Here is a 24,388-nt window from a genome sequence, read left to right as displayed (position 1 = left end):
TTGGAGTTGATGTATCAGGTCCTTTTCTGTACTCAGGGGAAACAGTAACAAGCCTTCTTCATAGCCTCTTCAGTTTTGTGTGGCAGTCTTTCTGTGCCTCAGGTTGTTTCCTTGCCTTTTTTCCTTCCAATGGCAGCACAATTTGTTAACACCTAATGAGGTGCTGGTACGAAGACTAGAATATTTGACAGGTATGTAAAATGATACTGAATTTTTGGTATTATAGGCTTAACTCAGATTCCACCAGAAACAGCCTCAACACAGAAGCTGTCATGCAAACACATGAGCATGTTAAAGACTAGCAGAATTTCAGTCTGTGCTTAAATTGAAAGATTTCCCAGTTCCCCAGCTTTGGGCAGGGTGTGTAGAGCCTTCATCTAACTTGTGTGACCAGGTTTCCTTTCCACAACAACCATGGATGTGGCACAGTAGCAAAGACGGCTTGACTGTCTTCCCACGGGAAGGTGAGCACTTTGATGTGATGTACTGCCCAGGTACTTGGATCGCCCAAAACAGTGTTGGCGTCCTGGTCAGTGGCAGCCTGAACTCTACCTAAGAGCTGCATCTAACAGAGGGTCATGGGCTGCCCTGAGGGCAAACCAGTCCTGTCAGCACGAGCGCGTATTCCCCCAACTGTAGAAATCCAGTCCCCGGCAGGTAATCTGCACTCTAAATTATTATTACTTTGGACTACAGCTCTCTGTTTCTATGTTTTAAGTTTTTTTTTAACTCTTGAGCAGAGCTCTGCTCATGAAGGTCAGGACTTCTCTCATAGTAGTTATGATTAATATCTTTTTTACAATGCAAAAAACCCCATAAAAGCCAGTTCTTCATTCTCCAGACTCTTACTGGGCTCAGCAAACCTTGAAATCCTGGAATGAGCTGCTCTCCAACACCACAGCTATGTCTTTTAAAGCTAATGATAAATTTAGTTTATAAGCAGTTTATAAGACTGTTTAATTAGTGTTGTCTTCAGTTTTCCTGATACTAAAGGGAGCTTTGCAGCCTTCCAGTATGGCAGTGCCTAGTAAACAAAGAGGAAGAGTATTTTTGTTCATTCTGGTAATTTACACCAACAATTACTCTTCGTGGGCCCTTTCTTCTCCTGTGTAATACATTACATGATCATGGAGATCCAGAGGAGCAGATGCTGTAAGCACTGCCCCAATAGCCCTTGCTGACATGTCAGTATTGGATGCTATGTTTTCACCATCAGCAAAGACAAGCTCTGGCCACAGTTTCTCCCCTTCACCTGCTTAAATAAACTTCCCTGCAAGGTAGTGACTTAGGTTGTCTGTTACAGCCTTAGTCCTTGCTTTCCAGTGCCTCTGCAGACCCTGACTCCCTTTTAAGAACCTTCTGTGGAAAGGAAACCACTGAAAAACACTATATGTTGGAACGACGCTTTGTGTTTTGAGCAAATTTGCTGTCCTTTCACTCACCTCCCTCCACCCCCCATCATGCTCCTGTGCTTTAGGGAAGACATGACTGCCTGCTCTATTGCTCTTATCTTGAGTACTTATGTAATATTTGCCTTTAACCTTCCTTTAAAACTGTCTGCCTCAGCTTTTACAATGGAAAAGTACCCTTCACCAGACTCTGGAAGTTGGCTGGGGTGCTACAGTGCCCTGGTACCACTACTGTTGTGGTGCATTAGAGCAGCTTCCCCCTCCCCAAGGGAGGTCTGACTCGGTGAGATCTGAGCATAACCCTTTGCTGTGTGTTTCAGGAAGCTGTCTTCGCGGTATATGCTCCAACCATGCTGAAGCCTGGCCCCTTTTCCTGTGAAACTTCAGGAGCTGAAGTAGCCCAGTACTGCAATTTCGCACCTGGCTTTCCACCCTTTGTTTGACTCTGCCCTCTGTAATGTGATCCTATTGCTTTGGGGCCTCTTGTCTCTGAAATTGTTAACATAGCCTTAGCTGATCTGTTCTTACCCTGGTGAGTTGGCATTGGTGACAACATATGGTGCTGCATGGTTTTGTTTACAAAATTACATAGGTTCAGAAGCAGTGGAGCCTTTGGGGTCTCCTGGCAAATGGCCATGGCAGCTGTTGTTATCACAAAGCCCTGGGCAGTTTAATCACACTGACATCTCCCTGCTACTGCTACTTTGGAGAAGGAACTGAGGTGTGTGACAAGTCAGACTTGTATTTTCATAGACTTTCGCTTTAAATCGTTATCTTCAAATACTTAATGTTTCGTACTTCAGAGAGATTTGTGCTTTTTTCCTCTCTAATGTTTTGCTAATGCATTGTGACACTACATCTCTGTGTGCTAAATGGAGTGTTTGATGGTGATGGGGAAGTCTGCATCTCTCAGGAGTAGTGGTAGACTAAGATTTACCACTGCCTACCACTCAGTCACAGAAACCTAACCAAAAGCAGTGGCACTATTTCATCTTCTAAATTAGGCTGGAAACTGGATCTCAATATTTAAGGTTGTCAGTCTCCTAAAAGCAATGCCAGACTTACTTGCCTATGTATGTTACAGGAAAGTATGAGTAACTGGCAAAGGTCATGAAGCTTTCTAGATAAAGGATTTTGACAAACAGAGAGCCTTTTATATCCCACTGCCTCAGACAGTGTCCCCTTAATTTCTGAACTATATTTAAAGCAGTAGGAAATCATACAATGTCATTAAAATTTGAGGGAAGAAGTGTATGATGTTTAGCTCAAGTTAAGAAATACTTTTGACACCATCTCCAAGAACATCCTTGTAGACATTTGTCTGTGTCTTACAGGTTTGAAAAGTGAACAGTGAGGTGGATTACAGAGTGGCTGAACTGTGAGGCTCAGAGGTTTGTAGTCAGCAGCACAAAGTCCAGCTGAAGCAGTCAGTGGTGGGGTAGTCCAGGTGTGGATACTGGTGCCAATGCTCTTAACATCGTAATGAACAATGGGACAGAGTGCACCCTCAGCAAGTTTTCAGATGGTTTTCAGTGACTGATACAGCACATGATTTTGCTGCCATTCAGAAGGATCATTGAAAGCTGAAGAAATGGTTAATAGGAATGTCATGAAGTTCAATGAAAGGAAGTGCTAAGTCCAGCACCTGAGGAGGAGTAACCCAGGCATCAGGGTATGCTGGGAGCCTACTGGCTGGCGAGCAGGTTGGCAGAAAAGCCCCGGGATCTACCAAGTTGACCATAAGCCAGCAATGCAGCCTTGCAGCAAAGGCCACCAAATCTTGAGCTGCATCAGGCAAAGCCTCACCATTGAGTCAAGAAAGGTGATCCTTCTGCTCTACTCTGGACTGATGAGGCACATCTGGACTGCTGGGTCCAGTTCTGGGCTCCTCAGTACAAAGGAGACATGTAGTTACTAGACAAAGGACTAGATTGGCCCTCAAGCTTCACTGTCTGAACAATCTGAAATGGTTCCCTAAAGTGATACTCAAGTTTGCAGGCAATTGAGAGGTACTGGGCAACCAATCCTCTGGTGGTTTTGTGAAGAGCTCTGTGGACTCTTCATGATATTAATGGACTACAGTCAACTCTTAAATACCTCTCTGAAACTTCTCCCATGCTTCTGCATGTGCGAAGAAGTCTGCAAGAAGTCCACCAATTGATCAACATGAGCTATAAACTGTTACCGATCTCTTAGGAATACATGCTATATTTGAATTTCACCTTTTTTTCTAGGATGGAATTGCTGGGAATTCACACTAAAGTAACCCACCTAGGAGCTATTTCTCTATTGCAGCATGCTACCACTTCCTCTAACAGGAGATATAAGAAAATTTGGGTTCCTCCAAATGCATGACTGTGCAACCAGGGAAATCCCCAGGTAGGGTGGTGTAGTGTGGTATCCTCTGTCCCAGATCAGGGAGTCCTGTCATGTGAAGGAAGAACCTGCGGTAAGAAAACAGAAGATGACAGCTTCCTTATGGGCTTATTTCTGAAATGTATCTAAAACTCTGTCCTTTAGCTTCTTTTTCCACTACAACATGCTTGTCTTCAATTATTTCAAGAGGAAATAAAGCCAGTCATCTTGCAGTTAGCTTACAGTCTGAGCTTCTGAGTCTTTTCCTCCCACACACACAGTCTGCATGTGAGACATCATCCTCTTTATTAAATGCAGACATGTTGTGATGTCCCAGGCAGGTTAGGACTTAAACATTGGACAATTGTATAGTAAAAAAAAATTGCAGGGATCTCCTCAGAGCAAGCCTAGAAACAAGTCAATAACTTGGACAAAGTGTGGATTCATAGCTAAAGGGAAGAATCACCTCTAATGAGGCTTGCCCAGATGGTGTCTCATGCTGACTGTGCACCTTCATGGTATCTATAAACGGGTTTGAATTTACTGAGACTCTGCAATTATATTAGATTAAACTGCTACTGGCTGATGTCATCTCCAGTTCAGTAGTTCTGCATACCTAAGTTCAAGCTCAGTGTGAACTCCTCATCATGTCCTATTGTCAGTGATGCAAGGAGATCTGCCTCAATTGCCCTGCATCTTTTTATGGTGATGTAAGAGATGCTGATCTTGGTGTAACTCCAGCTCTGGCTGGAAAGCTAAACATAAAACAAATACCTCAAATGTCTGGGTAGGAACAGAAAAAGGAAAAAAGAAAATAAAGAAATAAATAACAGAAAGAATGAAAAGAAGGAGAAAAAGAGGAAAAGGAAAAGGGAAAGGAAAAGAGAAAGAAAAAGAGAAAGAAAAAGAGAAAGAAAAAGAGAAAGAAAAAGAGAAAGAAAAAGAGAAAGAAAAAGAGAGAGAAAAAGAGAGAGAAAAAGAGAGAGAAAGGGAAAGGGAAAGGAAAAGGAAAAGGAAAAGAAAAAAGAAAAAAGAAAAAAGAAAAAGGAAAAAGGAAAAAGGAAAAAGGAAAAGACAGAAAAGAAAAAGAAAAAAAAAAAAAAAGAAAAAGAAAAAGAAGAAAAAAAAGAAAAAGAAAAAAGAAAAAGGGGAAAAAGTGAAAAAACCAAAGCTGTATATGGTTTCACTGGTTGCAATGATTTGTTCCTTTACAATTTTACGTGTCCTCTTGAGGAGACATAGGGCTCTAGGCATACAGCTGCAGGCTGACAACAAACCTTTTCCACCTTCTCTGTCCAGGTAGGATCCTATGGGCATAGATTTCCTCTTCCATGCCTAAGTGTTATCCCATCATCCCCACTGTGCCACCGTAATACTTCTTGTTTTTCTGTAGGTTTGGATTCAGATCTGGGGAAGTATTTGTTGAGGCTGGAAGGTGTTCAAAGTTGTCTGGTAGGAATGGCTGTCAAAATTGCAGCCATGCAAGCCTAGCTCTGGCCAGACTACCAGACTACCCATATGCTATTCCCAGCAAGACCAGATGCTCCCTCCTTTCCTAGGAGCTGCACTGTCATGTCTGCTTTTTACCGGTCAATCCTCCTGCTCTGCTTTTTGCTCCCTGAGCTACAAGGCTTCCTCGGCACAAAGAATTGGAATGGCAACAGCACTTACAAAAATATGGCATTTTCTAATGCTTTGGTATCTATGAAAAAAACATTCACCTTATTTCGTATATTATGCAGATTTCTAAGAATGTATAGCATGTCACTGTCATATGTCACTTAATCCTCAGGGACAGAGATGTGTCCCATCTGCTTTTGTCCTTATGTGCAGCATTATTGCTTTTATCTGTGGCTGCAAATGCATTATTTCTTTCAATGTCTTTTGATTTTAAATGCATGCCATCACACCTTCAGAGAAGAGTACTTAAGTAATAAACAACGGAATCACGTCAGCCACCTCATCCCTGTTGTGTATTTGAATACCTCTTTCACCTAAAACCTCTTTTTAATCTACTTCCCTTTTGGGTAATCTTTGACTCTAATCTTTGGATCTAATCTTTGGCTCTCACTATGCGGATTGTTTCTGCATCTAACACACAAAACTCATTAGATACCCACAGGAATGCGAGAAATGCTATGTTTTCCTCTGCAAAAGAGGCCTAATCTTCCTGATATTGGTCATTTCTGTTTTTTCATAGCAGGTAAAGAGCTCCCAGCAGAGATGGGTATTAAAGGAAACATTTCATCTCAAAGATTTAAGGAACATGTCAACATGCTAAAAAGAGAATATAGGCCTTTATATAATGAAAGGATAGGATTACATTTTTGTTCCTGCTATCTTGGTGTAGATGTTTCAAAGGCTGAAATATGTGTGTAAGGTGAAGACACACATTAAGATATTAACAGTGGGATACCTCTCAAATGTATGATAGTTAACTGCTTCATTGCTCCAGGTCAGAAACATAACTGGCTACAGGCAGAAAGGGAAAAACCATGTATTTCTGGTGTATTTCTAGTTTACATTAGCTCCATCCACTATAACTCTAATTACTACAATTCTAAATGTGAAGGGAGCACAGGAGGAGGGAGTTGGAGCACTGGTGAAGAGTGGGACTTCCCTTTCTAGATGTTAGAGACCTGCAGCTGTCTGAAGGTGACTCCTGCCAGCAATCCTGGGATTTGTGGGGACAAGAACTAATGGAAGCCAATGGAAAGAAACAAAACTATATGACAACAGTGAGATACCAGTGATATGGTCATCAATGTACTGGAACTGGCTCCCAGACTCCCTTCTCTCACTGGCTTGCAGAGCAGCTTGTTACATTCTTTCCCCTCTACAGGTTTCAGCATCAAAAAGAGTAAACCAAGGGAAAAAACCCAAGGCTTTTCCTGGGGAAAGTCCTATGAACTTCACTAACCAAAAACTGTCAATGAAGTAGCCACGGCAATCTGCACAGCATTCAAAGATGGCTCTGAAAAGGGTCACAGGGAATCTGCACCTCCCCATTGAAAGCCCACTCAACACCAAGCCAGGCAAATGGTGCCAGAGCTCAGACCTGGGAAAGCCATACATGGACAGGTGTAATAATGATAGCAGTGGAAACAGATAGGCGTGTCTGGTTAGGGCTGAGAAGAGAGGCAGGAAGAGTTTTATTTTCTTAAACTCAATGCACATAACAGCAGTGATAGAGGCTGCAATCAAATCTTCAGTTTACTGTGCAACACAGGTCTTCTGGCTCCACTTCCCACCTTGAAAACATCACAAACTAATTACAAAGAATCCCACATCAGGGTCAGCAGGATCCTGGAAGAGGAAGAAGATAACGTAACCTCCCAGGAAGAGAAAGATAAATCATTTGTCCCCTAGAGATGAAGAGAGCAAAGGTAAAAAACCAAACATAGTTCTCCCAAGTGCTATTGATCAATCACAGACATACCTTTACTAGGCAGAGAAAATTTGTTCCTTTTTTCATAGTCCAGAGGAGAGGGAGGGATCTTGCCTCAAAACCATTGTCTCAGTGTGTTGTTACCTAAGCAGCAGTGATATTGTTTAAATTCTCTGGGGAATGCAGAGGCTAGGTTGGAGTAGAAATGTTACAGATAGAAATATTGTGGAAACAAACCACCCAGTGTGGCCAAAGATATTGCAGTGATTCTTTTTCCTCCTTCTGCAGTGCTGGTCAGTGGCAACACTTATGATCCCTGAGATGGCTAGCTTTCTCAATAATGAACTTTTGCCTTGCCAGCTGTACTTGTGTAGCAAAGGTACCAAGGATGCAATAGGTAAGGCTAGTAATGGCTCCTCCTGCCTTCCCACATCACTCAAGCCTCAACTGTTGCCTGTGAGCAAAGTGAGAACTGCATTGGCTGTGAGGCACAGGCAAGGTACAAATGTCCAAAGTGAACATGGATCTGGGAATCCAGGGTCTTTCCGTATTAGAAATTCAAATGCTAGATGATGTGACACATGATATTAGAGCCCTGTTGAAGGGATGTGAGTTATTGGAATGGAAATTTTGACTGCATCTTGAATATCTGCTTATTTGTCCTCCATTTCAATATTTAGTACCTGAACTGGGAAACATGAAGATACATTTTGCCAAATCTGAAACAGTTTCCCTCTTGGGAAGCAAAACTTACAGAGAACAGCTATAGATCAGACTCATCCCTGTTTTAAGCAGCACTAGAGAGCTTTTGCTAGACCAGGCTAAACTAGCTTCCTGTCTGTGTGAAAGATTCTGTGCTGCTAGCTGGCTGGTAATAGTTTGGAGTCTTTGGCAGCAGAATTGGCTGCTATGAAGGGACTAGAGGTTTTGGCAGCAGAATTGACTGCTATCAACAGATTTTTTTCCAAGGGAAAGAAGTCTGAGGCTTTGGTGGTCCAGGCCTTCAAAGACAAAGGGAGCTGTGAAAAGAGGCATGAAAATTCTCAGCAGGGAGTCTGAATTTATTTCTCATTGAAGACAAAAACTGTTTCTAATACTGTCTTGATGAGGTAAATTACTGACTCTGAGCAATTTAGACTTGTGACCAATCAAACAAAGCCTGTGGAGATCTGACCTAGAACAATTGAAACTGTAAGTGCTTTGTTTTGGCTGATTCAGCCCAAATTTGCTTATATGCATATAAAGTGGCCGAGCATGACCTGTACCATGAAGTTTACAGCTGTTTATTCCCAAGACTCTGGATGTTACAAAGGCAACACTGACAGCTAAGCATTGTTTAGCCTTGATCTGATTGCTTTCAGAATGCTGGATGTTGTTGTTTCCAGGACTTGAGTCCTGGTTTTGTTGCGATCAGTGGGGATATGAAATATGTGGCTCTCCTTGGTGCACTCTGCCACCCAAACCTGCATTGGCTGAGTCACTCGACTAAGAACAGAAACGAACTACAGTGAAAATGAGGTACTTCCAGACAATGATCTGTGGAGCCTGATTTTGTCTTAACTTTGTTGATTTAAAGCTTTGGTAACTTCAATCTAATACTTCTCAATTATGTCAGTACAAACAAAACAGAAGTAAAACAAGATTGGTGTCCCATGTGTCCAGGTGGTGTATGACCATCACCTTGCATTATAGTAGCAACACTTGCCAATGCAGGATGCTTGGTCTCTGAGAGACCAAAACTAGCCTGAAAAGCAGAAAGTGACCCTGTGTTGTCTGGCCTGCCCTCTCCTATTCCCCAGCATACAGACTTCCTGAGTCTGCTAGAGCAGTTTGACCCAAAGGGGAAATTATCTGCCCACTAGGGAAGAGGCCTCCTCTGGAGAAAAATGTCTCCTCTCCTTACGCATAGACCTTTTCCCATTCATACTATCCATTCTCTATCATCCTGCCCTCTCTTTGTCAATGTCAAGCAACATGTAACTACATCTGATGATGGCAGGAGAGCTGATGGGCTTGGGCTGAGATACCAATCCAACAAATTTGAATTATAAAGTAAATGGAAATGATGGACGCTAACATCTTTGGAGACTACATTAGAAGGCAGACCCTGAACTGCTGCAGAGAGTATGCTGCAGGATAGCTATTCAGCTCTATTAGAAAGGCATATTTTTTTGCTTAGAGCTCTTGATTGCCTGTCCAATTATCTTTTATGGACTGTGTGTGAAGCTCATACAAGAATGGGTCCAATTCAAAGTTGCTGCCCACTTGAAACAGTGACAACTACAAACCATCTAACAATTATTTATTTCATTTTTTATTTTCTCTTCCTGTTGTTACAACTGCTCAAGCTAGACATCAGTTTGCTGATGGCTTTTGTAAAATGACACAATATCCAAGGGAATGTACTCTGTCATGACCTGCTCTGCCACTTTGCAGACTCAAATTGAGGAAATTCTTCCAAAGGAGCACAAAGCTGCTAAGAATTACTGAATGCATTTTCTGCAACATTATATGATGTCCTACTTTTTTTTTTTTTTTTTCCCCAAACCTACTGACTTAGAGGTGATGAAAACAGTAAGCAGCATTGTCCTCTACAGCCGGCATATATTCAACATCACTTAGACCCACTGCATGACACACAGTTAGCTCTATGCTAATAAAGCCTCCCCAGGGCAGCACAAGACATACACTGACCTTTTGGAGTAGAGTGGAGGCCGCTGAGACAACTGCCTGCTGGAGCACAGCATGTCTGATGATGATTCCTTTGATCAGCTTGGGGATGAGAAAGCAAGGGGGAGCTCTTTTGGCTGCCTTCAGCTGCCATGAGGAAGGACTCTATGATGGAGACAGACTGGGAGGTGCACAGCAACAGCACTAACCAGATAGACGTTGCATCACGGAGCATTGCCAGAGTAACAGGGGAGCCTTTTTTTCTCTGAAGGGAACTCATCATAGGGGAAACCACCTTCCTTGGGGATTTCCCCAGCTTGACTGCCCAAGAAGCAATTTAATAGAACTGTCCCTGCTCTGAGGAGTTGAACTGAGCAACCTCTGGAGATCCTTTCCAGCCAAGTTCTTCTATCAGTCTATGAATTTGTACAGATCAGATCCTCTATTACCTCAGCTGCCACAGACATGTTTTCTTATTTATAACTTAAATTTCTCTTTTGGCATGGTGAAGATCTGAGTGACCAGAGATTTTTTTTCTATATAGCCACTGCTGAGCTTCAGGGAACACAGTGCACAGTCTTGTCAGCCCAACCTGCAAACTGGCTTTAGGCTGTTTGAGTCCCAATGCAAAATGAGATCTCCTCAAGCCTATTCCTTCCCTGTAAATCCTTTTTCTGTCCAAATCTATGTTGCATTAAGGACAGAAATGAGGACTGTGACTTTCTCTGCAATGTTCTGGAAGGCAGTAAATACTGAAGGCATCAGTTTCTGGAAGGTCATAAGAATGGCAGACATCCATTTCAGCACTGTTAACCACAGCTTCTCCAACTGAACAAAGCCAATTGGTAGCAAGGCAGGACATAGTCACCTGCACCGCTCTGTTGACATGCATTAGTACTCATACTGACTACAAGTTCTCTTCCCATTGCAATTTACTGCCTTAATTGCAAGCCCCAGGTGGGAAGACTATTATTTCCAAACACATCATCTAGTTTTGGTCTCAGCCTTGTTACCAGCTGCTTTGCTTAATAAAGTACTTGACCAGCAAAACTCTTTCTTCAAGCTATATTTCCTCAGGACCACGCCCCAAAACAGCAATAAACTCCCATCTTTTTCACTCCCATGGATGCTACTGATTGAGAGAGCTAGTCCTACCTCTCTCAGGCAGATTTGCTCTCTTCCTTAATTTGATTATGCAGGATCTCTAGGCAGTAGGTGTTCTTGAACAACGATGTCAGGAATGATGCAAATGTGTTTGACCTACTTTAATCACAACATAAAGCTGGAGAGATTTTATATCTCCCTCCTTGCTTGTGACATACAAATAAAATTCTCCACTAACTGTTTGTTTAGGTTGTACAGTGAAATTGAATGGTATTTGGGTATACATACATTCATTTGAAAATCACAGCCATTGTGTCCAGATGGAAATTTCCTGTTTTGTGACTGATGTAACTCATTCTTAGACTCCGAGTTACTTCATCATACAGGTGTGAGAAGGCATGCTGCCATTCACCGTTCTCACTGTTCTCCTCCACATGTTTTAGGAGAATAAAGCAGAGGGGGAGGAAAAAAAAATCCGGATCTGTCTTTAGGACATGAATCCTGTGCCTGGAATGGGAACTTCTGCTGTGATACCAGAAGAAGTCTCCCTGCACTGGAGCAAGGCTGAAGGCTCCCAAGGCACCACCTAGCATCATCCCAAACACCAGATTGATGCTACTTTCTTGTGCGCTGTGTCTGCTTCTGGATCCCTCCCTACATGCAGAGCGCTATCCCAATAGGTGCATATAACAATAGGTGCTAGTGATGTCAGGACTCAGGGGTTTTTTTGGACCTTCCCACTTTTTCTAGTGAGATTTGAGAAGAGTTAACATAGGAAGATTCAGCTGAGATCACCATCAGCAAATGCTCCACAGTGGCAGCTGTGCCTACAATAATACAGAGCAGCCTTAGAGCTGTGCCAGTAAAAGTACATAGAAGATTAGTGACGCACATGAAGTTCATTGAACTGAAAAGGCAATCTCAAGAGGCAAGCATGTCACTGTAGCACACAGTAACTCACAGGAAATAATCTCTGAGATTTGCCTAGGACTCTGCCTGCCTGTCTTAAATGTGTTGACATATGCTTCTGCACTAGTGTTCTTGATCACAGAGCAGAGTGACATGTATAAACAGACATGTACTATCACAAGTACATTCAATCCTGTCTGATTGCATGCATGTGTGATACCTTAGCATGCGTTCAACACCTACAGTGACAAGACTCTGGTGTCTGTGCTACCAGATACTACAGTAATGGTACGGATCTGGCAGTAATTTCCCATCTCTGCAAGATGCACATGCAGCATCTTTTTAGCCAATACGGAAGAAAAGACTTAGAAGCAAAGGTCTTCCTCGCATCTTTTCTATTTTAAACTTGCATCCGCTGCACTGTTATGTCTGAAATTGTGTACCACTCAGTGGGGTATTACAATACAGAGCATCAACATAGAGAATGTGGGGACCTGAGCTGAATGCAACTTTCAGGCCTCAAATTAAGAGTATGAAAAATCCTAAATTATCTGACTTCAACACCTGGTTCTAGTCTAGTAACATTAATGAGATCTAAAGATGGAGTTCCTTCACCAACCACCTAAATTATCAGTTACAGTACATTATACTCTATTAAGGCACAGGTACATTGTACCCTATTGAGGCACAGGACTTGTCACATCTATTCAACAGTGTCTCTTTGGATTAAATCAGTTTGATTAACGCAGCTCACTGTGGTCCCATCAGTCCTACTCAGCTGACACCTGAAGTCTAGACTCCATATATAGGTATTTAAGTACCAGCCCTGGTTCGTCCTGTGACAAGGATCTCTAAACTCATGTCACCTCAGTGACAATTGTAGCTTGGCAGCAGAATCTGGCCTTCTGAGACTGTTTTGCCAATGCTGCTGCTGCTGCAAAAACAGCACCTGCTTGCATGGAAGTGAACCAAGTACAGTATCTTTGTGAGGATTTTCTCCTAGAGATCACCAGTTATGTTCTGATCACTCTAAATCAGCAAAACTGTAAGAAAGCATGAAATGAGTGTAGTGTGGGAATTAAAGTCTGCATTGTGAGTCAGCCAAAGAAAACCTGCAAAGGCTGAGTTACAGCTTTGAAATTTACATCTTTTAGCTGGTTAGCTTGCTTGCAGCATCCTCTGCCATAAGATTTGTCCCATACTGCTGAGCACTTCACATTCCCACCAGAGCACAGAGGAGGGGCTCTGTCCTCAGCTTGCTTTTGCCTTTGTGGGGCTTTTCAAAGCCACGTGGCCAGTGTATGACTGTGATGCCAGGCTGCGCAGAGAAAAGAAACTAAGAGGCCTGAATCTGCTCTGTGCAGCAAATGTGGCAGTTTAGTGACCTCACTTTAAAAAAAAATGACATAAAACCACAGTAATTAGAACACACAGGTTGGCTAGCAAAGGGCATGTTTAACTTCCCTTGGGTGTTCAAGCAGGTGCTTGTGCACTGAGCTGATGGTAATGCTCCTCAGAGAGGCTAGGTTACTCAGGAGGAGAACTCCCTTGCAGGGTCACCTGCACCCTGGCTCTCAGACTCTGTCATGTTCAGAGAAAGGAGCTGCAGAGTGTCTGATCCCTCCCTTCCTACCCTGGAGCAGGGTTTTCAAGTCACGCCACCTGAGGTTATTATGTAGCTGCTGGGAGTCACGAGGTCCTTCCAGCCTCTGAGTGCTCCTTCAAGGATTGCACCTGGCCTGGAAGGGATGTCTGGCTCTGAGAGATTTCATGTGGGATCCAGGGAGGCTGAGAACCACTTTCCTGATTCTCCCTAGGGCCCATGTCCCAAGAATACATCACTAGCTCAAGGCTCTTACGGAAGGAGGCTGCAATAACCTAACATGAATGACATGTCTGTCAGGGCTCCTAGCAGTAGAGTTAAGTTGAAGCAAAAAGTTGTGGAAAGGAGTGGAAAAAATGACCAAACTCTTCATGTTTTGTTTTGGTTTTTACTTAGTCCTTGTCACAACTTTCCTGTCAAACAGCCCTGCAGGAGTTTTTCAGTAGTTGAGAAATAGTTATGAATTCTGTTGAAACAACTCAGCACTCTGTGAGAGTAATGTTAGCTATGATGGACTTGCGGTGACTTCCATGTTCCACGCTGCTACTAATAACATGCTAAGATCATCTTGACTTCTTTTCTTTTCTGCCACAACTGCATAATTCCTGAGGCTATTATTTTCTTTTTTTTCCCCCCTAATTTTCTTTAAAAAGAAAAAAAATATCAAAAAAGCAGAGGTGAAATACAGACCACCTTAATCAGAGGTTAATTTTATTCTGCTTTAGCAGTTGTCTGTAAAAGTGCATACTTGTAAACTGCTGGTAAAAGCACCTACCAAAAAAATCCTCCAAATTATTTATAAAAGCAGTTTGTGTCTTCATATGCTAGTCAGAGAAACTAAGCATCCCCCTTGATGAATCAGTGATTACTCAGTATTTAAAAGGCAGTATTTATGTGATACACAACTGCTCAAAATGGGACTCACACAAAGTGAGTTATATCATAACTAGCTGACATCACCTGCCGGTTAGTCCAGCTCCTGAAGGAGCACAGAAATGTCTTACAACGGTAGTAAGGTTCTTAATTTAGCAAGGTGAGGAAACCCAATACCAACTGCAATACCATTGCTACATTAGGCAGCTGAAATGTAGAGCTGTAGTAATGAAACTTATGGATATTTTGCAGATTCTGATAAACTAATGAGGAATTATCTGTGTAGCATGAATAGTCCAGCGCAACATTGCATATACGTAAGTATCCTATGCCCCCGTGCTTCTGAAATATGCAGAACACTTTCTTGGCTTTAAAATGACAATCCTCCTTTTCTCTATACTGAAATAATGAGTAACATGACATGATCCCTCACACCTGGAATACTCAGTTTTAGAATTTATACTTGCTGCAGGAATGTATGCTTCAGCTGTTAGGGAGAAATAAAAGCCCATTTTGTATAGAATCCTGAACATCTTCCAGGACTGTGGCTATTCCAACCTCCCTTCTCATTTAGATGCATTCCTCCATGTTTTGGAAGAATCCTGCTTTTGTTCATAACATGCAGAAACTTCAGAAGATAGCTTGGTCAGAGGTGACGCTCTAGACTACAGAAGCCCATCATTATTTTTATTAATGTTTCCAACTTATACCCATCATGGCCTGGAAGGCTCCTTATTAAACATACTAAAAGTTAGATGAGGAAAACAAACCAGAAATAGTAAATTTATGCATTTATGCAGCGATAAATATATATATATGATGCATAGAAAGTAAATAGTTAAGAATTTTGTTCTTGTCATTTTTTTCTATAGAACAACACCATTTCACCCTCACACCTACAGGGTTCTCACAGCTATCCTGTCCAGCCCGGAGTTATAATTTCCCATTTCCCAAAAAAACATGGATAGGTTAAATTTTTAAAGGCGAGCAAGAACATATTCCTTTTTTAAACACAAACTTTTAAATTAATTTCTGAAAGTGAAAATGACTCATAAAAAAAACCCAAAACAACACACACACCTTTTCCTTTTTTTAAAAGGAAGCATCCAGCACTGTACAATCCATAAACTTAGTCAAACTGATTACAACACTCATTGGGACCAGCAGTGGACTCTAACAAAGTTTAAACTACAAGCAGATACAAGTCCATCTAAAAATACAGTTGGGGTAGGAAAAAATTAAAGAAAAACAAACAAACAAACAAACAAACAAACAACTGGACAGCATAGATGAGCTTACCTTTAAAGAAAGACAGGAACAAGTATGCCCAGAGACATAGTCCAGAATAAACAAATCCCAAGTACTTTTCTATGAGCATTGTCAAAATAGGCTGGCTATCTGGCTTCCTGAGCAGAGGGTGAGAGAGGATGAAGTCTTGGAGACAGCCTGCAATGACTGATGGATTTGGCAATTATAGTAATAAGGCATCAAACCAGCTTCCCACCAGGAGAGAGAAGTTCATTTGCTCATGTGCTTCTCTAGTCCCCAGGAGCCAAATCAGCTCAGTGCTGGGTCAGTAAATCCAAACACAAAGGGGCTGGTTACTACTACACTCGGATTCTCAGGCACTCTGAGCCTTTTCTTGGTCAGAAGCAAATGCTAGCAATGCCTGCACACAGCTGTGTGTGTACAGCAAGGAGGGGGAGCATGCTGCCTGGGAGATGCTTTCCACATCCCCACAGATTGTACCTACCTCGAGACAGCACGTCTGCAGCACTTCCAGTGCTTGCACTCGAGTGCCTCTAGAGCTGCTTCCCAGCAAAAGGAGTTTGTGTCCCTCTCTGCTCTCTCTCAGCAGCCAGTGCAACTTGCAGCAAGCAACTGTGGCATGGTTCCCCTGCCATACACCTGCCCTTTCTCCCAGCAGTGGTGGTTGGGACAATTCAATAGTGCAGAAGCCAGGGAAGATGAAACTAGCTAGTCTCTCCTTTTTGATGCGCTTGTTCCTGGAATCACTTCCACCAGAGGCAGGGAACTGCCCTGAGTGCCCTCTTCCCCAGCTGCCCACTGCTGCTGGCTCCCCGCTGTGGAATTTTACACACCCTGGCTCTCCTGGGACAGATCCTCTACCTCCCCTCTCCATTTTATTCACCAGCCAGGCAAAGGCATGGCACGGCAAAGGCTTGAATACTGTTCATTAGATTAATCATCTGGGCCTTTTTTCACTCTTTTACCTGTTCTGCACACTCAGCCACTTTTCTTTCACTGAAAACAGGTGTGGGACTTCACATTTTCCCTTGCTGAACTTCTTCGAGTTCCTGCTTTGGTGCAGGGGTGATGCAGAGAGCAGCACCAACTGGTGATTGTGCAGGAGGGATTTGGGTGCTGTGCTAGCAAGGCTGCATCGGGCAGTGCAGGTTGGTAGGAGACCAGAGCCCTGGGATGTGGGGACAGAGGGTGTGGGGAGGAGGGGGAGAGGCCTCCAGTGATAAGTGACGGGGCACAGGCTGGCCCTGGAGAGCTCTGGAAACATCTGACTGAGGACCAGTTGCAGAGATACATACAGACCTGGAGTTGGGCAGCACTTGCCTTCAGGGGAAACAACAAAATAGTACCTGGTATTTGTAGACGAATCTGTCAACATCAAAATCCCATCCCTTCTAGATAGGGGATGCATTGCCCTCTCCCTTCAGGCTGACCCCAGAGGCTCTAGGGCTCAGCAGACATGGGAAGAAATAGTGGTGGTCGCACCAGGAAAAGGGGGAAAAAGCAGCACAGGTGGAGATAGCAATGTCACTGACATTGTTAGTAGTACTGAGAATTTTTCTGCAGTTTTCATGCTTTAATTTTCTTTTATTAAATGTTAAATAGATAGCGGGGAGTGGGGATGGCAAAGCGGGCAGGACCACAAGGGGCTGGTGTCTGCCCCAGCTGTGGCCTGGCCCTGGCTGGGGCTGGCCCCTGAAGTGCCCTGCCAGTATCATCGATGATGGGCTTCCTGGGGGACTGGGAAGGATCCTTAGACCTGCTGGCCCTCCTCTTTGGGGCTTGCTGGGGCCCTTCAGGTGAGTGTTCACTGCCCCAGCTGCCTGTGGAGGGCCTTGGTACAGCATCCTCTGTGTCCTACTGGGCCACTTCTTGCTCCTTGCACGAGTGGGAATGCAGGAAGAGGAAGGGCTTCCAGAAGCCCCACAAAGGCAGGAGACCCCCCCTTAGGAGGCAGCGGGGCCAGGGGCAGTCACAGGGCTGTCCACCAGCCCCAAGAAGTATGCGTGTCCCCCAGGCCCACCTGATGTCAGGCCTCCCTGGTGCACCGGCACATGATGGTGACAATTAGCTGGTGAAAAAAGCTCCTCATGCACCTGCTCAGGAAGGCCTGTAGCTGCTGGATCACAGCCTCCTTACCCAGGTCAAAGTATCACAGGCTAGATTTGACAATGCTTTTCACTGCTGCTGCTTCCTGGGCATCCTTAAAGAGCTGCCCTAGCTCCTGCTGCAGCCAGGGCAGCAGGGGCTGGAAGAAGGCAAGGTAGACACAGAAGAGGGATGCCCAGATGTAGGCATGGAAGCCCCCCATCTGGAGTCCAGATCAGCAGCCCCACAGCTGCAGGCCAGGGTGCTGCAGGGTGATAGAGGCTGTGGGCAGCTGGGTGCTCCCTTTATCAGGTGGATGACAACTGATGGTGCTGCAGGTAGTGGGATGACAAGCTCCTCAAAGTTGTCGTCCACCTGCACTGAGTGCAAGGTGGACCTCACGCTCCTCTTGCAGAGGGGGCACTCAGGCTTGTTCTCAGCCCACCACAGGATGCAAGTGTAACAGAACTGGTGGAGGCATGGCACCATGTAACTGGCCTCCTCCCAGCTGCCCAGGCATACTGAACAGCAGTTCTCCAGCAGGTTTTCCCTCCCAGCTCACCTCCGCTGCTGTGAGCGTGCCTCCTGGGTACCCCAGCTGCCTGAACCAGCAGGGTGGGGAAAATTCTCCAATGGCTCTGGGGTCAAGCACTGAGAGTTGCACTCCACAACTCCCTGGGCATGACTTCAGCACCAACAACAGTATCGCATGAGACTCCAAACCTCACGTACCCTCTCAGCTGGAGCGCATGCACAAGCCGCCTGGGTGAGACTCAGCACACAGATAAGTAGTGAGGGACGTGTGGTCACCGTCCATCATTCTGGAACATCACAGTCCATTGCTTGAAGTTGTCACAGTCCATCCCTTGGTGACATCAGAACCCACCACTCGGTGACATCACTGCCCATTGTGCAGACACATCACAATGGGCCATGCTTGCCCACTGCAATCCCCCTGGCAGTGCTGCAGCCCCAACATACAGGCCTGAGGTTACCACAACGCTACTGCTCCTTCCATTCCCCCATCATTTGTCTTGTGCTCAGCATTGGTGCTTCATACCACCAAGACATCAGCCATGTCTTCCCAGGGCCCTATCAGGTCATTCTGGATGCAGCAGATGTCTCCAGGAATGTGCAACAATAATTTGATAACACCTCATGCCTTCCTTGGGGGCTGCAGGGCAAAGTCCCACAGGCTCTTCCCACATCCCAGAACTGCTGGCCAGCCCTATGGGCTCCCCTGATTCCTCCCATGGGAGATCAAAGGCAGCACTTGGCTTGCTTTCAGGGATATACTTCTACTTGTAGAGCCATCAAACCAATGCCTCCAGCCCCAAGCTCTGAGTGTCCATTTACCAAAGGTGGTTGCACCCCTCACCTCCCCATGGAGACACCACAGGACACAGTGAGCTCCAGAGGGGTTTTTGTGTTCAGTTACTGCTGCCCCTTGGGCCAGGACTGACATAGTGCTTAGTCCCCAGCTCAGATGTTGCACTGGGAGTCTGCAAGGTAATGGGGTGAACACTGATAATAATAATAATAATAATAATAATAATAATAATAATTATTATTATTATTATTATTATTATTATTATTATTCTGATAGACCTTGGACTGCCCAGTTCTCTGAGTTGGAGGACCATGACTGTGGGGTCAGATGGGACTCATCCCAGAGTACAGAGGAGCAAGTGGATGGCAGGACCCCTCTCAACTGCCTACCAAATGTCTTGGGAGTCTGGCAAGGTCCCTGGTGTTTGGAAGCTAGCCAATGTTACTCCAATTTACAAGAAGAGAATAAGGGAAGACCCAGGAAACTACAGAGTTGTTAGTATAACTTCAGTTCCTGGAAAAATTATGGAGAAGATCACACTGAGTGCTGTTGAAAGACATTTCAATGACAATGCAATCATCAGGCACAGCCAACATGGGTTCACAAAGGGGAAGTCCTGTTTAGTTAATTTGATATCCTTCTACAATAACGTCACCCACCGAGGGGATAAAGAGAGGGCAAAGGACGTAGGTCATTTTTATTTTAGTAAGGCTTTTGCTCCTGTCCCTCACAGCATTCTTCTGGACAAGTTGTCTGCCTGTGAGATGAGCAGAGACATGGTGCGCTGGATGGAGAACTGGCTGAACGGCAGGGCTCAAAGAGCTGTAGTGAATGAGGCTACATCTGGCTGATGACCCGTCACTAGTGGTGCTCTTCAGGGTTCAGTCCTAGGGACAGTCCTGTTCAATATTTTTATCAATGTTTTGGAGGCAGGAGTTGAATGCACCACTAGCAAGTTTGCTGATGATACTAAGCTGGGAAGTGCAGTTGACTCTCTCGAGGGACAAGATGCCTTGCAGAGGGATCTGGATTGGAGCACTGGGCAACGATTAACAGGATGAAATTTAACAAGTTCAAATGCCAGGTTCTGCACCTGGGATAGAGGAACACTGGACACAAGTATAAACTGGGAGAAGAGTGGCTGCAGAGAATCCCTGCAGAAAGGGATCTGGGGGAGCAGGTTGACGGGAGGCTCATGCCAGTCAGAAGAGGTGATTGTCCTGCTGCATTGGTGTGCATTGGTGTGGCCTCACCTTGAATACTGTGTGCAGTTCTGGGCCACACAATTTAAGAGGGATGTTGAGGCACTTAAATGTGTCCAGAGAAAGGCAGCAAAGCCAAAGGGGTGGCATATCCTGTGAGAAGCGGCTAGACACATTTGCCTTGTCTAGTTTGGAGAGAAAGAGTCTGAGGGTCAACCTCATTGCTCTCTAGAGGTTCCTGAGGCGGGGAAATGAGGAGGGGGCTGCTGATCTCTTCTCCCTGGGGTCCAGCCACAGGATGGTTCAAAACTGCACCAGGGGAGGTTCAGACTTTATATGAGGAAACACTTCACTGAGAGAGTGGACAAACACTGGAATGGGCTTCCTAGAGACATGGTCAATGCCCCAAGCCTGTCAGTGTTTAAGAGGCACTTGGATAATGTTGTCAATAACATACTTTAATATTTGGTCAGCCCTGAAGTGGTCAGGCAGTTGAACCAGAACATTGTCAGTCTCTTCCAACTGAACTATTCTATTCTATTCTATTCTGCTCTGCTCATTGGTTTGATCTCCCATGGGGGGTCAAAGACAGCATTTGGTTTGTTCTTGGAGCTTTCTCCTATCTTTCTCCCCTAGCCAGCACAGGCAGGGGTGATCCCCTCTGCTTAGCATCCATCTAGGCCCTATGTGCTCTTTGGAGCCTCGCTCAGGAGAGATGTCAATAAACCAGAGGAGGTCAGGGGAGACCACTGAGATGGTGGGGCTGGAGCACTTGTCCTTTGAGGAGGGGCAAAAGCTTCAGCATGGAGCAGAAAAGGCTTCAGAGCACCTGCAGCATGCCCTGGTGTCTGTGGGGAAGAAACCAAGGGGATGGGGACAGAGTCTTCCCAGAGGTGCCTGGCTGAAGAGTGAGAGCCAGTGGCATCAGCTGAACCTAGAGATATTCAGGGTGGAGGTAACGGGTGGGGGAAATTACTGTGAGGACCATTAAGCTGTGCAGTGGGTTGCCCAAAAAGGCAACGGGATCCCCTGAAACCCTGGAGGTCCTCAAGACTTGAGTAGGCATAACCCAGACCATTAGTCTCACAACCCTGTGAAGGGGTACCCTGTGGAGTTTAGGAAGAGAAAGCACTGCCAGTGGGAAATGTAGGAAAGGTTTCCAAATGTGCAAAAAGTTCTAGATACTGCAATCCAGAAAACCACTTTTTTCATCTGGTTCACCAGCTTTCAAGAGAATCTTTCAAATTCAGGAGGGAGGGGAGGTGTGGTGTGGTTGAGTATTTGATTGTTTGGTTGTTTTTTCTAAAATTTTGGCAGCCAAAAAAATACGTTTGGTGGACCACCTAGATTTGACAGAGGAAAAGTTGTAGAAGTCACAAAAGCAATTCAGGTTGAATTCTGTCATCATTTGGTAGTTGACTGGAATTATCTTGAGCTTTGCTGCAAAACTGAAAAGGAAACTGAGAGGGCAAGGGGGTACGGAAACTGAAAAAAACACCTAGGTGGAAATAAAGGGGGAGAAAAACCCATCAAAAAGAAGTCTTTGATTTTCTCAGAGCGCTGTAGCAGATTGCATGAGACCAAATATGAATTTTTCCTGAGGCTGCGGAGTCACGGAATTGTCAGAGTTAAAAGGGACCTCTAGAGATCATCTAATCTAACTCCGCTGCTAAAGCAGGATTGCCTACAGCACATTACTGAGGACTACATCCAGGTGGGTCTTCAAGATCTCCAGACAACAGTACGGAATTGTCAGAGTTAAAAGGGACCTCTAGAGATCATCTAATCTAACTCCGCTGCTAAAGCAGGATTGCCTACAGCACATTACTGAGGACTACATCCAGGTGGGTCTTCAAGATCTCCAGACAACAGTACTCCACAATCCCCCTGGGCAGCCTGTTCCAGTGCTCTGTCACCCTCACCATAAAGAAGTTTTCCTCATATTTGAATGGAACTTCCTATGTTCCAGCGCTCTGTCACCCTCACCATAAAGAAGTTTTTCCTCATATTTGAATGGAACTTCCTATGTTCCAGCTTGAGCCCATTGCCCCTTGTCCTGTCACTGGGAACCACTGAAGAGTCTGGCTCCATCCTCCTTCAATGCACCCTTTGATACTTGTAAGCATTAATACAGTCTCCCCTCAGCCTTCTCTCCTCCAGGCTAAAGAGTCCCAGCTCTCTCAGCCTTTCTTCTTAAGGGAGGTGCTCTAATCCCTTAATCATCTTTGCTGCCCTACACTGGACTCTCCCGGTTAGTTCCCTGTCTCTCTTGAACTGGGGAGCCTAGAACTGGATGCAGTACTCACCAGTGCAGAGTAGAGGGGGGAGAATGACGTCCCTCGACCTACTGGCCACACTCTTCCCTATGCAGCCCAGGATTCTATTGGCCCTCTTGGCAACAAAGCCACATTGCTAGCTCATGTATAATGTACTATCTACCAGGACCCCCAGATCCTTCTCCTCAGAAGTGCTTTACAGCAGACCCACCCTTAATCTATATTAGTGTCTGACATTCTTTCTCCCCAGGTTCAGGACGCTACACTTGCCCTTGTTGAACCTCATTAGGTTCTTCTCTGCCCAGCTCTCCAGCCTGTCCAGGTCATGCTGGATGGCGGCACAGCCCTCCCAGTTTGGTATCATCAGCAAACTTGATCATCAAGTTTGCTGATGGTATCAAGAGCAAACTCTTTCCTACAGCTAGGCACCAGGACCTGGCCTGGGTCGTTCATGGCCTCTTTGTCCCTGCTTTGAGTGCCTTGCCAAGTACCATGGAGGCCAAGGGCCTGAGCAGAGGGCCAGGCCCCATGGAGGGGGCCAACAGGGCCAGAAGGCTTATCATCATGGTGATTGGATCAGGGCAAAAGGGGCCTGCAGGAGCACAGGGCCAGGCCCCATGGCAGCCGGCACACAGGAAAGGGGTCCTGAAGGGCCATCATGCCTAAATCAGGGCAAAGAGGCTCTGCATGAACAGTGGGCCAGGCCCCATGGTGCTCCATAGTGTTCTGTTCTATTCATTGCTACTGCTCCATGTGACACCCCAAGCCTCCAGCCTGGGAAAGCCATCTCCACCTTCCCCATAAACATACTGCTTTCAAAAAGACTGTGTAGCAAAACCTTTTTAGAGGTTTTCACTATATGCTGATGCTCAGAGTCAGGACTGCAATGGTGTACTGACAGCTGTGCATGGGCAGCTGCTGTCCCAACTGATGTGCAAACAGCTGATCCACACACAGAGTCGAGATATTTGTTTATTTCATTTCTGCACAGAGATGGGTTCTGGGTGGTTCACCCACAAAACTAGCACAATCTGACTTATACATTATAAGCTTTTATATTTTACAAAAATTGACAAATTAGCATACTATCCTTATCATTTGCAGCTCATGATTTCACAATGAGATCCTATTGGCTACGTGTATTCTCACTTAAAATTGAAGGTATAGTGCATTTCTAAATTACTATGCATACTCAGTGAGTAGAGGTCTCATCTAGGAGGCATATAGATTAAGATTTGGAGGTGTGGTTCTCACGTTATAATAAGCTAGGTTCACCTAAAGGACAAACACTTTTTATTTTCAACACTTTGTAACAATGAGCAACCTTGCAGTTTTAAGGGAATGCCTCAGTTTTCCCTGGTTATGTTCCTTGTGTCTTTTTGCTGTCTACAGGCTGATACGACACCTTTGTTTTCTTTGATTGTCCAAGGTCTTTTCTTCCTTAGCAACATCTTACCTGCTTTGCCTTCATCACAGGGGCTGTTCCTTGCTCTCTAGTGCAGGCTGAGCTAGTAGCGAGGAGACAGTGAATGTAGTCTCTTCTATAGGCAGAGCATTCTGCTGCCTTGGGCTGTGTTCTCCAACACTTGCTTGACATTCAGTGTTGAGCAGGGTGCAGGGATAGCGATTTAGGACCAGTTCTGTAAAAGGATTACTGAACAAGCATTCAGCATTGAAGAACTGTAGATATCGGTGTACTGTAAGTTGTATTTTCTCTGGGCACAGCTTTGTACAGCAATAAAGACTCAGTGGCACTGGCAGAAGCTGAGACTCTCTGCAGCTACATCTCAAGAGCAGCTGTCAGTGCTGAACCTGTGCAGGGCCTTCCCAACTCTTGGTTGAGGACTGACAAGAGAGATGTATTTCCAGGGAATCACATGCTTTCTTACTATTAAACTTTCCTAGAAAAGGAAGA

At 44.9% G+C, this 24,388-nt stretch overlaps 1 protein-coding gene across 1 annotated transcript in view; it reads right to left on the bottom strand.

Annotated features, from left to right (window-relative positions):
- LOC106894837 (neuronal acetylcholine receptor subunit alpha-7-like) overlaps positions 1 to 15,740 on the bottom strand; it is a 54,504-nt gene extending 38,764 nt beyond the window's left edge. Inside the window, exon 1 of the mRNA XM_014953791.1 lies at positions 15,611 to 15,740. Coding sequence (XP_014809277.1) covers positions 15,611 to 15,689 — 79 coding nt within the window. The 5' untranslated portion in view covers positions 15,690 to 15,740. The remainder of the gene's footprint in view (positions 1 to 15,610) is intronic.
- Between the last annotated feature and the right edge of the window lie 8,648 nt (positions 15,741 to 24,388).

The sequence above is a fragment of the Calidris pugnax genome, unplaced genomic scaffold (genome assembly GCF_001431845.1).
Source record: "Calidris pugnax isolate Ruff unplaced genomic scaffold, ASM143184v1 scaffold250, whole genome shotgun sequence".
In the NCBI taxonomy this organism is placed as follows: Eukaryota; Metazoa; Chordata; class Aves; order Charadriiformes; family Scolopacidae; genus Calidris; species Calidris pugnax.
Note: the sequence above shows the minus strand (reverse complement) of the source record. Positions and strands in the feature narration are given on the sequence as shown.